Source organism: Sorex araneus, chromosome 4 (assembly GCF_027595985.1).
Source record: "Sorex araneus isolate mSorAra2 chromosome 4, mSorAra2.pri, whole genome shotgun sequence".
NCBI classification, from domain to species: domain Eukaryota; kingdom Metazoa; phylum Chordata; class Mammalia; order Eulipotyphla; family Soricidae; genus Sorex; species Sorex araneus.
Genome location: NC_073305.1, coordinates 186,190,415 through 186,203,373, shown reverse-complemented (window position 1 = coordinate 186,203,373; position 12,959 = coordinate 186,190,415). Strand labels below are relative to the sequence as shown.

Here is a 12,959-nt window from a genome sequence, read left to right as displayed (position 1 = left end):
AGTTCCCTTATTGTATGCAAAAAAATAGAATTAAAATCATCACTGCGGTGCTGGAGTGATAGTACAGCAGGTATGGCATTTGCCTTGCATGCGGCCAACCTGGGTTCGATTCCCAGCATCCCATATGGTCCCCCGAGCACCGCCAGGAGTGATTCCTGAGTGCAGAGCCAGGAGTCAGCCCTGAGCATCACTGGGTGTAACCCAAAAAGTAAAAAAAAAAAGTCATCACTGAGAACATAGGAAAGCAATCTCAGGTTATACCACAGAATGCATAGAAAATGTTCTGCAAATGTTCCAAAGAGTTACTGAAATCTTTACAAAAATTTATTTCAAATAAAACATAGCAAGGGGGTGGAGCCATAGTGCAGAGATAGGGCATTTGCCTTGCATTCGGCCAACCCAGGTTCAATCCCAGGCACCCCATGTGGTCCCCCGAGTCCTGCCAGGAGTGATCCCTGAGTGCGGAGCCGTGAGTAAGTCATAGATACGGTTCCCAAACCCTAATTAATTAATTAATTAGAAAAGGAGAAATCATGAAAGAGCAGTATGGCACTGGTCACCAAAACAACTTGGCAGCAGCTCACATCTGGTTCCCAAGGTGGCATTTTAACCCTGGCCACTGCGGTGCCCACTGGTTGGGAGAAAGCATGGCTGGCGTTAGCGGCAGCCACAAAGTCCCACACCCTCACGGGGCACCCCAGCCCCAATTCTCACCAGGCATGGGCCCCCGCTTACCAATCACATAGCAGGTGATCCACGTGCCCTTCCCAAAAATGCCCTGCAGGAAGCGGAAGATGACAAACACCGTGAAGTTGGGAGCAAAGGCCACCACCACTCCGGCCACGCCGACGCCCAGGCAGGAGGTCAGGTAGATGACGATCCTGCCGTACCTGGGGACAAAGACAGACAAGCCACAGTCACCGCAGGGGCTGGCGGCCGGAGCCAGGGGCAGCTCAGTCCTCTGCAGCCTCGTCAACACCCTCCAAAAACAGGGGGGTGGGGGAGACCCCTCCCTGCCCCAAGGGACCCAATCCCGGCAGCTGAAAACCTCTGCCACGCTCACGGCCGCTCTCCACACACTTGGGTCAAGCCTGGACCACGAGTGAGTCCATTCCTGGACATCTCATGCCTCGCACCCTCGCACCCTACCCACACTCCAAGAGTGCCGCGCCACATGTGACGGGGTTCAAAGTAGGAGGATACCGATCTTAGAGGGAATTTTTTTTACATATATATGTATATTAGCACACAAGTTTTCATCTCTAACAACATGTCAGTAATCTCTTATAGAAGGGCTAGATGGCCCCCGGGTGAAATACAACAATCTTCACACTCTTTCCTTGAAGGAAACATTTTTGTAGCATTTTCAGCGTTTTTTTTTTTTATAACAAACAATACAAAATACATTATTTCGGTTTTTCTTTGGGGCAGGGGTTGGGGTTCGGGATGGGAACATCCCAACTATGGTGGTGGGAAGGTGTCATGGTGGTGGGCTTGGTGCTTGGATATTAAATGTAATCAAATACTGTGAACTACTTTATAAAATTTAAAAAAAAAATACCCTCCGAAAAGATCTCAGAAATAGGAATTTGCTGGGTAGCAGAACCAGAACAAAGGAAAGCAGGAGAGTTACAACATTTAACGTGCAGCGCGTGTCCTTCAGGACGTCCTGCTGGCAGCTGTCCTCCTCACTCCTGGTCTCCATGGCCGCGGGCCTGGACACCCTGATAGCTGGGGTGTCAGAGGACAGAGAGGCGGGAGGACGCAGCAGAGGTGACCGTGCCAAAGTCTGGGGCCCTGTGCCAGGGCCAGGCAGCCTTCCGCCCGCCGAGGGCCAGGTCCGGTCACGGGGGTGCTAGAGACCCCCAGGAGACCCGAACACGAAAGCCTGTGAGTACTCGCTCAGGCTCACAGCCACGGGAGCTGTGCTTCGGTCAGCTCTGTCCCTCGCTTTCGTCACTTCCATGAGCGCTACCAAGCTCAGGGAAATGGGACCAGGCCCCCTGCAGGCTGACCTGAGAGCCCGATGCACCAAGGGCCAGTCTGGTTGGGCCAGGGGATATGGCTGGGCCGGGCAGGAGAGAAGAGCTCAAAGGGTGGAGTGCAGGCTCTGCACGCAGAAGGCCCGGGCTCCACCCCCCCGCACCACATGGTCCCCTGGGCACAACAAGGATAGAATGAGAAGTTTCTCCTCTGCAAAAAAAAAAAAAAAATGTCTCCACCCCTCACCCCCATCCCTCAGTTATGCTCATAGCTCCCGGAAAGCGGAGCAAGCCACTTTGGCTCACTCTCTCTTCCTCTAGGGGGCGCTACCGATCCCGTTGTTTCTGGCCCTTTCTTGCAAGGCCACTGAGAAGCAGCCCCAGCACGAGCCCTGGGAGGTGCACCAGGCTCCATCTTTCCCGCTCTGTCTGAGGGCCAACCCCCCAGAACACCGGTCAGACCATCCCTCTCTTTCTTGGAGTCGCTAGACTTCAAGGATGTGTTTGCTGACGGTGAAAGACAAGCAAACCTGAGAAGCAGCATCAGATGTTTAGCTTAGGAAGGGCCCCACCAGGCGGAAAGAAAGAGGCCGAAGACAGACGGGCCACTGGCTCCAAACGGGGGCCACAGAGAGGCTGGGGCAGCAGGGAGGACAGCGGGGAAAGCAAGGCAAGGTGGGAAGAACTCAGACACGGGATCAAGAGATGGTGGGGGGAGGGGAGGGGGTCTAATAGGAGGAGAATAAGTGACAGGACCCCCAGGAGACAGAGGGATGACCCTTCTCGAGGTACTGGGCAGGCCCGTGCATTGGCTACAGAGTTGGGCATTTAAATGAGTCGCAGTCAGCCACTCAGGGTGTCCTTGGATCCCTAAGAGGTGCCCTTGGCAGTGCTCACTGCCCACACATCCCCCAGGCCCCGGCAGGCCGGCCAGGATGGCCAGAGTGACCCAAAGTCAGGGGCGGCCGTAGGCCAGAGCTTCCCTTGCCGAGGGGCGCACAGAGAGTCACCAAACGTGCGTGAGTGTTTCTTGCCAGAGAAGTTCTCGGGCTCCGCCAGGAACCACATCCCTGGACCTAGGGCAGGACCTGGGAGTGGAGATGGCTCACGGCATCATCTGCGAGTGCTAGGTTTGCTGCCACTCAGAAAACTTTTCCCGGCTGCTAGAAAACCTTACTGTTGGAGCTTTACAGAATAAAATACAAGGATTTTTTTTTTTTAAGTGGAAGCAATTTGGAATGGGCCGATCTTCCGCTGCATTCACCCCTCTCCCCACCCACCCTCCAGCGTGGGAAGTACCAGGAACTGACGTCAGACTCGCCCCCCCCACCGCCCCTCACCACCCCCCCTCCCGCGCTGAGCCCAGCCAGAGGGAGCTGTGGAACTCGGACCACTCTCTGCGCATAGCACTCGGTGGGGTTCCTGATCGCGGCCGTGAAACGTGTATGGGGCACTCGGGAGCACAATTGCCGCCCGTCCTTCCTGCGTACCTGTCGGCGGCATAGCCCAGGGTGAAGGCGCCGGTGAAGAAGCCCAGGTTGAGGATGGCTTGGCTGAGGTCCAGCAGCCAGGCATTGACGCACATGAGGTCAAACTGCGGAGAGAGGAGAAGTGTGGAAGAGTGAGGCCGTGCTTGCCCTCAGCAACCCAAGATCCCCCCACCACGGGGATCTGCAACAAGTGACCCCCGCTCTACAGTTTGTGTTGACAAACGCACACTCAAGCGTGGGCCACTGGTGGACCACATTAGCGATCACGTGTTGAACGGCGTGGCACTTAGTGGTCTTAAATATACACTTAAGATGATGCACCCGCAAAGCTTCGAGTTGAAATGTGCTCATTTTCTTTGTCACTCTCAATGGCAGAGGGCGAGGGAGATGAGTTCCAGAGTCTAATAAATACTGATATATAAAAACCCCATCACCACGCCCATCTTTCACCTGCACAAAATAACCAGAAGCCACAGCCACCTGTCAGCTACAGTCCAGTAAAAATACCATCTCCTAGGGGGCTGGAGCAATAGCACAGTGGGTAGGGCGTTTGCCTTGCACGCGATCAACCCGGGTTCGATTCCCAACATCCCATATGGTCCCCTGAGTAATTCCTGAGTGCAGAGCCAGGGGTAACCCCTGCGCATCGCCAGGTGTGAGCCAAACAGCAAAAAAAAAAAAAAAAAAATACCATCTCCTAGATTCTCAGACAGTGGGTTCCAAACTGAATTGGTTTGAAAAATCAGAACCACCCCACTGGGGTTTGTTGCTGTTGCTGTTGGTGTGTGTGTGTGTGTGTGTGTGTGTGTGTGTGTGTGTGTGTGTGTTTCAGAAAAAAATATCATTTAGGGCCTTTTCTTGAAATCAGAGATCTTATCTTGAAGTAAGGGCCTTATCTTGAAATCACCCTTTAAATGAACAGAGAGTTCCCAAGTTGTTCCTGATCTCACCCCTACCCCCAGTGTCTACTTTGGGAAAACGGCAGTCTAAAATATGACATCAAAGGCTGGGGAGGTAGTGCAATGGGTAGGGCACTTGCCTTGCACACAGCAGATCCCTGGTACCCCATATGGTCCCCCAATCCTGCCAGGAGGGATCCCTGAGAGCAGAACCAGGAGTAAGCCCTGAGCACCAGCGGTGTGGCCCAAAAGTCAAAACCTGAATTAGTTCATTAATTATGACATCAGTCTTTGTTCTCTTCTAATTATTTTCATTCCCACTTATACATAATATTTTTTGTAGAGGGCATTTTCTTGGGTTTTGTGTCATTGTATGGTGATGAATGGTGAGGTAAATTGATTATGTTCATAATTGTTATGTATACATGTGTATGTTATAAATGTTACATAATCTTTTCAAATATGCGTAATAACCTAACCAGAAAAAATTGCAATATTGAAAGACTCTATCCAGGAAAATATTTAATTAGATGTCAATTTATTGACATTATTTATTATACCCACAAGTAATTTTATAAAAATATACAAGCATGATTAATTTACTTTCTCATACTTCTGAGTGAGGAATTAAGCCTATAAATTAGAATTTAATTAAGGAAAAATTTTCCTGTGACAATAAGTCTTTGTTACAGCCTTTTTCTGATTGTGTTATAAATGCAGTTATGTTTAGATCACAATTGGTAAAAGCATAAGTTATTATGAGTTTTGTTACCCTTGAGTAAAATTGTGTTGGAAATGTACCTCTGTTAAAAGCCGGGGGTTTTCCAGTTCGTTCATGGGATCTGCAGATAAAAACTGTTTATTACTGGAACCATTTACAGTTCCACATCAATTCTATTCCTGTTTTTCATTTCATTAAATACGTGTGCCAAGAAGTCCTGTCTGGATAAAGAAGTTAATGGGAATAGAGTGTTTTGTTACAGAATTGTTGCCCAATTCTTTTGATTCCTTCTTAGTTATATGCCAAGATCCACAGAGCAATCGCTCATCAAAATTACTTTTGCTTTTCCACTCACCAACATGCCACTGAGGCCTCCAAATCCTGGTATCAGAAAATAAATGGAAACCACCAGACTTAGAAAAAGTCATCCAAGGGCCCCAGCGACAGTTTGCCTTAACCAGAGTTTGACCCCCAGCATCCCATCTGGCCGCCCGAGCAGCACCAGGTATTGGTGCTCTTGGCACGTGTAACCCAAGCATCGTTGGGTGTGCCCCCGCCAAAACATAAAGACAAATGAAAAAAATATTTAGCCATTTATTCACTTATTCTCTTAATTAATTGCAGAGTCATTTATTTTCTTAATTTATTGCGGAATACCACGTGCACTATTGCAACTTGTCCCGCTGTCTGGTTTCAAAGCCCCCACTGAGGACGCCCCAGCAGACAGGGCCCGAACTGTGCCTTCCCTGGTTGTGTTCTCAGGAAGATTCTCACACATCCAGGCCCATTTCCCGGCACATTCCCCCTCCCTCAGCCCCAGGGCACCTCCACATCCCACACAGCCTCACTGCAGCTTGAGGACCTTGGCTCAGGAGCAGGGGGCAGGAATACTGACGGTGCTGGGACTCTCTGTCTTTTCTCTTTCCCCGCTGTCAGGACCTCAGGCGTGAAGGTCTGCACCACTGAGCTCTACCTCCAGCCCCCAGGGGTGCTGTCAGAATCCCGTTACGAGCAGGCTCGTAAACACACGCCTCAGCAAACTGGCACATTCCTTTCCAGAACTCGCCCTTCTCTGGGTTCTACAGCTGACGAATGGCCACCTAACGCAGGGAGGGGCAAGGGTGGCAGCTGCTGGCCCAGCTCACAGGGCTGCTGAGAAGATAGTGGAGACCCAAGAAGAGAACCGGCTTCCTCTGTGCACAGGAGTGAAGAGGAGGCGGGGGTAGAGGTGGTGGTAGGGCTGGATAAGTTAAGAGTTTACATGTCAGCTGAGGAAACGGTTTCTCAGAACATGGTAACTGTATGTTAAATGAATGTGCAAGTGATCATCTAAAATAATCTCCCATTGAAATTAAACATGGAGGGGGCTGGAGTGATCGTGCAACAAGTAGAGCGCTTGTCTTCCACGGGGCAGATGTGGGTTTAGCCCCCAGCCCTGCATAGGGTCCCCTGAGCTGGCCAGGAGATATCTCTGAGCAGAGCCAAGAGTAAGCCTTGAGTACCAAGAAAGAGAGAAAGAGAGAGAGGAAGGAAGGAAGGAAGGAAGGAAGGAAGGAAGGAAGGAAGGAAGGAAGGAAGGAAGGAAGGAAGGAAGGAAGGAAGGAAGGAAAGAAGGAAGGAAGGAAGAGAGGGAGGGAGGGAGGAAGGGAGGGAGGGAGGGAGGGAGGGAGGAAGGGAGGGAGGGAGGGAGAAGGGAGGGAGAAGGGAGGGAGGAAGGAAGGAAGGAAGGAAGGAAGGAAGGAAGGAAGGAAGGAAGGAAGGAAGGAAGGAAGGAAGGAAGGAAGGAAGGAAGGAAGGAAGGAAGGAAGGAAGAGAGGGAGGGAGGGAGAGAGGGAGGGAGGGAGGAGGGAGGGAGAAGGGAGGGAGGGAGGAAGGAAGGAGGGAGGGAGGTAGGAAGGAAGGAAGGAAGGGAGGGAGGGAGGGAGGAAGGAAGGAAGGAAAGAAGGGAGGGAGGGAGGGAGGGAAGGAGGAAGAGAAGATGCAATTAGATCAGGCATACAATCTCAAATCATAACCAGGAGATCTCGCTGTCAGAGAGATCCTGGAATGATCATGTGGAATGAATGATCATCCAGGAATACCGACTAGGGTCAAACAGAGACAGGGTGGGGTGGGGGAGGCATGCTCCTCGCTATCCGGGGAGGAACTGAGCGGGACACGCTCAGGCCTCATCTAGGCCAAGGGAGAAACATCCAGTCGATGCATTTGCTCTGGGGCTTTTCAGCTGTGTGGGTGAAAGCCTCTCGCCCGACAGCCTTTAAACTTACAGTCTTCCATGAGGAATATTCTCAAGAGGACCTTTTGCTCCACGCCATGTTAAAGTAACGAAGGCCTGCATCTAACGGTTAGAGCACGGTGAGGACACTCTCGAAGCCCCGTGGACGGCACGTCCCCAGCTCGCCCTGCCGGAATCCCTTGCCAGTGAGTCCTATCCAAGTCCTGCCTATAGGGGGCGCTGGTGCCGCCGGATCAGAAAGCAGGTGGGAGGCGGTGAGGTGTTAGCCTCTGGCTCTGGTGCCAGCAAGAGCCCTGGGGGTCCCGTGGACAACAGTGGGGGACACAGGAGTCTGCAGGAGGCAGCCCAAGCTGGACCCTGTCCCCAGCCAGCTGGGCTGTGCTTCATCGCTTCCTCTCCTCACTTCTCCAGCCCTTCCCAAAGTGCTCTGCTCCGAAGACTCTGATCAAATCCCTGCCCGAAACAGCTTCCCCGGTGTCTGCTCTAACGGGTGGGGGCTGCCATGTTGCCAAAGCATAAAGTAGGCAGCCTGGCGGGTGTCCCTCTAAACACAGGCGCATGGCGGGGAGCACCCACGCAGGAGCAGCGCTCTGCGCTCACTGGCCCTGGGCTTGGCTGGCTCTCCTCAGCATCCGGCCCACCTGCCTCTTGGGCCGGCCGCTTCTCAGTCAGCTCCCGGCCGCCTGGACACCCAACTGGGCTGGTGAAATGCCGTTCGGGTGAAATGGACGTCAGTCAGCCGGGAGCCCATGAGGGCGCGAGGGGACGGCCTTTTCCCGAGGCGAAGTACTGAAAGTTTGCTGCAGTTCCCAGAGGGTCGAAAACCCACCTTTACGGCGACTCGCCAAAGGCTTGGAAAACATCTCACGATTTTGTTAGCAATAAAGTATTTTTAATTAAGGTAAAAAAATATTCAGAGAGAGAGAGACAGAGGGGAGAAGGAGGGAGAAGATAGGGAGAGAGAGGGAGGCAGAGGGGGAGAAAGAGAGAAAGAGGGAGAGAGAGGGAGAGAGAGAGGGAGGGAGAGAGAGGGAGGGAGAGAGAGGGAGGGAGAGAGGGAGGGAGAGAGGAAGAGAGAGGGAGAGAGAGAGGGAGAGAGAGGGGGAGTGAGAGGGAGAGGGAGAGAGAGGGAGGGAGAGAGGGAGAGGGAGAGAGAGGGAGGGAGAGAGGGAGAGAGAGAGGGAAGAAGAGAGGGAGAGAGAGGGAGGGAGAGAGGGAGAGAGAGGGAAGGAGAGAGGGAGAGAGAGGGAAAGAGAGAGGGAGGGAGAGAGAGAGGGAGAGAGGGAGGGAGAGAGGGAGAGAGAGGGAGAGAGGGAGAGAGAGGGAGATAGGGAGAGGGAGGGAGAGAGTGAGAGAGAGGGAGAGAGAGGGAGAGGGCCCAGAGGTACGGTATTTGCCTTACACGTAGCTGTCCCTGATTCAATCCTTAGCACCCTATGTAGTCCTCCAAGCACTTCTAGGAGTGATCCCTGAGCACAGAGCCAGGAGTAATCCTTGAGCACAGCCAGATGTGGTCCAAAACTAACAAAAACTTCAAGTTCCCTGTTGTCTGGTTTCCCTAAATCTGAATCAGACATAAGATTCACGTCTGTCTCCCAAGCAACCTAGAAGGAGCGACGCTTCACCTTGAAAAGGGAAAATGCACATATGCAAACACTTAAACTCATTTTCGGTGCTTACAAACCACGTGACTCCATTCCCTACTGACCTCCGAAGTCGCGTTCACCCACAGACAATGGTCTTGGCCTGGCAGCAGCCCAGTTTGATGAAACCAATCTGACCGAAACGACCTTTCCTGGAATGCTGCAAGGATGCCGCTGCTTCATTTCGCCGAACCCACGATCACTCTGGTCTCATGAGCCGCTCTGAAGGGGCTTCCCACCACGGGCCTTTCCTACTTAAAGTCCCAAGAGACCCTGTGTCCAGCATATGCAACACGGCCACATGGGGGGACATCATTAGCTGATTGTTTAAGGTTGGATTTCTAAATCATCCTTCAAAGGAGAGAAGGAAAATATCTCCATCATCCGAAGGTGGAGGTAAGAGGGAGACGGGAACGAGCCAGTGTGCAGGGGGCTCAGAAACCCAGGAGGGGCTGGAGATGCAGCCTTTGCAGCAGGAGGCCCGGGTTCGAGCCCCAGCACTGTATGGTCCTTCAGCATCACCAGGGGTAGCCCCCGAGCCCCACCTGGTACGGCCTAACAACAAAACAGACAACAACAAAGAGACACTCAGGATGGGGCGTCCCCTGGGGGGGGGCTGCGGCGCGTTTGTTCTCTGCTGGGTGAGTTCAGTGCACACAGACAATGCACACACAGAAGGGCTGTGCGTACAGGACACTCGTGCTCAGCTGAGGTGCTCCCACCCTTGCCTCAGTGCTCCCCAGGGATCAAGGACTCTAAGGGCAGTGCCATCCATGGGCCTCAGGAGTTGGTCCTCCAGGCAGTGGAGCTTGAACATCTTCAATTGTGGAGCAACCCCAGGGCTGGACGCTTGGTGACGCTGGCACACAGCTGGCCGCACTCCTGAGCTTGCACAGTCCCATGGGGCAGGGTGGGAGTGCGGGGGGTGGGGGGCAGAGAGTCCCCCAGACAGCAGAGTCACCAGGGCTGTGTGCACGGTGTCTGTGGACAGTGCCGGGGGTGCAGCTCCCAGCCTCAGGCTTGCAAAACAGGTGCTTTGAGCCGCTGAGCCGTCCCCGGGGCCGCAGGCCACAACAGCGTGAACCTTTCGGGCGGGTTCCAGCGTTAATCAATGACGAGCCCTGGAACAGAGACTCTGCATGGCTACGATCTGTCCCCATAAAGAAAACAACGGGGGATGGTCTTCACTGAGGCTAGGGGTAAAGTGAATTCTCAGGGGCTGGAGCGGTAGTACAGTGGGTAGGGCGCTTGCCTTGCATGCAGCCAACCGGGTTCAATCCCCAGCATCCCACATAGTCCCCCAAGCACGAGAGAGTCCTGAGCATAGAGCCAGGAGTAACTCCTGAGCATCTTCGAGTGTGTGCCCCCTAGAAAAACGTGAATTCTTGGCGGTGGAGAGAGCATGGCCAGTGGGTCGGGCCGGGAGGGTCCCCATGCCACAGACTTGCTCCCGCCTCCTCGAGGCACTTACGCCAGGGCGCCAGAGCCACGGTGGGGGGTGGAGAAGCAAAGGGGAGCACTGGTGCTCCAGATGGAGCAGGGCAGCTAGGGAGACAAGACGTCGCCAGGGAAGTGCCGGCCAGGCTGCAGAGCAGCCCAGCACACGCCGAGTCTCAAACTGAGGCAGGGGTCGTTGGAGCACAGCTTCAGCAGTGGTGCTTTCGGGGACCGCTCGGCTGGGGTGCACTGCAGACCACGCTCGGCTTATGTGCACTGCAGACCACGCTCTTGGCGGGTGCAGGCAGGAGGCAGACGGCGGAGCTGCTAGGACCGTGCCCGGCGCGTGTTGGGGGCTCTGCGATCCAACTCCGGGGGGCACGCTTTCGAGGCAGACGCTTTAGCCACTGAACGGTACTTACCATAGCACCACGCTGTCGAACACGCTTACTGCTCTCGTGGAGATCCCGTCCTGCATCTCTGCCGTGATGGATCGCCATCCATCTCTCAGCTGGGCTGCTCACCCCTCACCGGCCACGAGGACGCTGGTTCCGACAGGATGGACTCAGACCCAGACTATGAGAGGCCCCGTGAAGCTGCAGTCTCCCCCCTCCCTTCTAGCTTCTTCCCCTATTTTGCTTGCTTGCTTGTGTGCTGCACGCAGCAGTGCTCAGGGCTTAGTTCCAGCTCCAGGCTCAGGTATCACTCAGTGCCCAAGTGCCCAGGGGACCATATGAGATGCGAGGGGTCAAACCCAGGTCAACCCGGTGCAATGCAAGCACTCTGAAACCCACTGTGCTATGGCTCCAGCCCTGAACCTGCCACGTTCAAGGTCTGCCCTTTCCAGGAAGAAGCCCCGTGCCGACGCTCAGTCTGACCCAGCTGGTTAGTGTGCCACCGGCCCTGACCATCTGGTAAGGAGCGTCTGCTACACTCGGGATAAAGCACTCAACGCACACCCGGCAGGCCACCGGAACCAGAGCCCAGGAGGGGCACACTGCACGGAGTTGCACAGGAATGCCCTGGGCTCCACACATGGGCGCCCACAGGGTCTACGGTCTGGAGGCCCGGTCAGCACCCTGGCACCACTGAGACAGCCCCCATTTCCATGAGAGCAGCAACAGGCAGCCTGTCGCCCAGGCACTGGGCCCTCCCTCATCCAGGTGCCCGGCTCGAGTCAGGTGGTCGGGAGGCGTGATGGGCAGAGCCGCCTCCCGAGTGGCACCCAAGGAAGACTGGCTCATCTGGTCGCTTCGTCCAAGGAAACAGGGCCGATGTTCAGTGTTAGTACAAGACATATGTTTAATCTTATTAAGGCCAGACAGCTCCTATTGGTATTCGTATGTCCCTTGGAATAGTCAATTCAAACATTGTTCTCCATTCCTCGGGCCTTACAAGAGATGGGACTCTCTGTCGGCTGTGTGACACCGGCACCTCGTGGTGAGACGTGTCTGCTGGTGCTCTCTGCTCCGGACCCCACACCAGATTTTTGATTTTTGGACAGATTTTTTACTTGGTTCCCAAATTAGTTGAAACACACACACACAAAAAAAGATTCCACTTTTTGATCACAATGGATATGAAGAGCAGAAGAAAGCACCCAATTTATTTGGGGGAAAATGGAGGTTTGGAATGACCAACAATAACAAGCGAGGGTCCTGCGGCCGGGGAAAGGCGGGCTCGAGCTTCTCGGGGAGAAAGGGCCTTGAGGACTTCCCCCTGGTGCAGAAACTTTGGCCATCTGGTTGGCATTCTGAAAAAGCTCCGGGGGATATTTTGTTGCTAGAAATATTCCTAAACTGCAGAGTGATATTTGGCAGCTTGGGGATTTGTAGGACCCCGGGGAGCATTAAAGAACAATGTCAGAAGTCATTTGGCAAAATGTGGAATGAAATAGCGAAAACCATTCCAATAACAATAGCAACACAGCCCTCGGGGCGAGCCATTCCTTTCGCAGAACGTAAACAAGTGATCTTCCCCAGCTGTCCTTTGGGAAGAGACACCCCACCCTGCCCGCAGCCCGGGCCCTGTGTCCTGGGGTCTCAGGGGGCCCTGCCTCACTCGACCCCCTCGGAGAAGCCCACCTCCTGAGTGGTCCGGAATTTCCTGCTCCCGAGGGATGGTGGGGCAGAAGGAGACAGACGCCGCCTGCGGGCGGGCTGGCGTTGCCTTTCAAAGTCTTCGCTCGCTCTTTTTCTCCACTTGGAAACCACGTTGTGGCCCAGGATTTTCATAATCCCCCAGAACATGGGGCAACGAGGACACCTTTTAAACTCTGCCAAAGCTCAGCTGGTCCCACAGAAACACGTCCCGATGGCACTGGGGCCAGCGTGAGGAAAGCAGCGGACTGTGATAAAGGTGGTTTGCCGTGGGGAGGGAGGGGGCCCTCTCACCCACAGACGGACGGCAGGACAGCAGGGACCTCGGCACACGCCAAGGGGGCGGGAGCTGCTGGGGGACAGTCCTAGAGAGCAGCAGGGCCAGGCAAGGGGCACGGGGACAGGGCTCCAGCTTCAGATTCCAGAGCCCAGCGGGCAAGATTAGCCACTGT

At 54.2% G+C, this 12,959-nt stretch overlaps 1 protein-coding gene across 1 annotated transcript in view; it reads right to left on the bottom strand.

Moving 5' to 3' along the window:
- SLC22A3 (solute carrier family 22 member 3) overlaps positions 1–12,959 on the bottom strand; it is an 80,015-nt gene that overhangs the window by 48,637 nt on the left and 18,419 nt on the right. Inside the window, exons 2-3 of the mRNA XM_055136096.1 lie at positions 3,473–3,576; positions 736–890 (exon numbers count right to left, since the gene is read on the bottom strand). Coding sequence (XP_054992071.1) covers positions 736–890; positions 3,473–3,576 — 259 coding nt within the window. The remainder of the gene's footprint in view (positions 1–735; positions 891–3,472; positions 3,577–12,959) is intronic.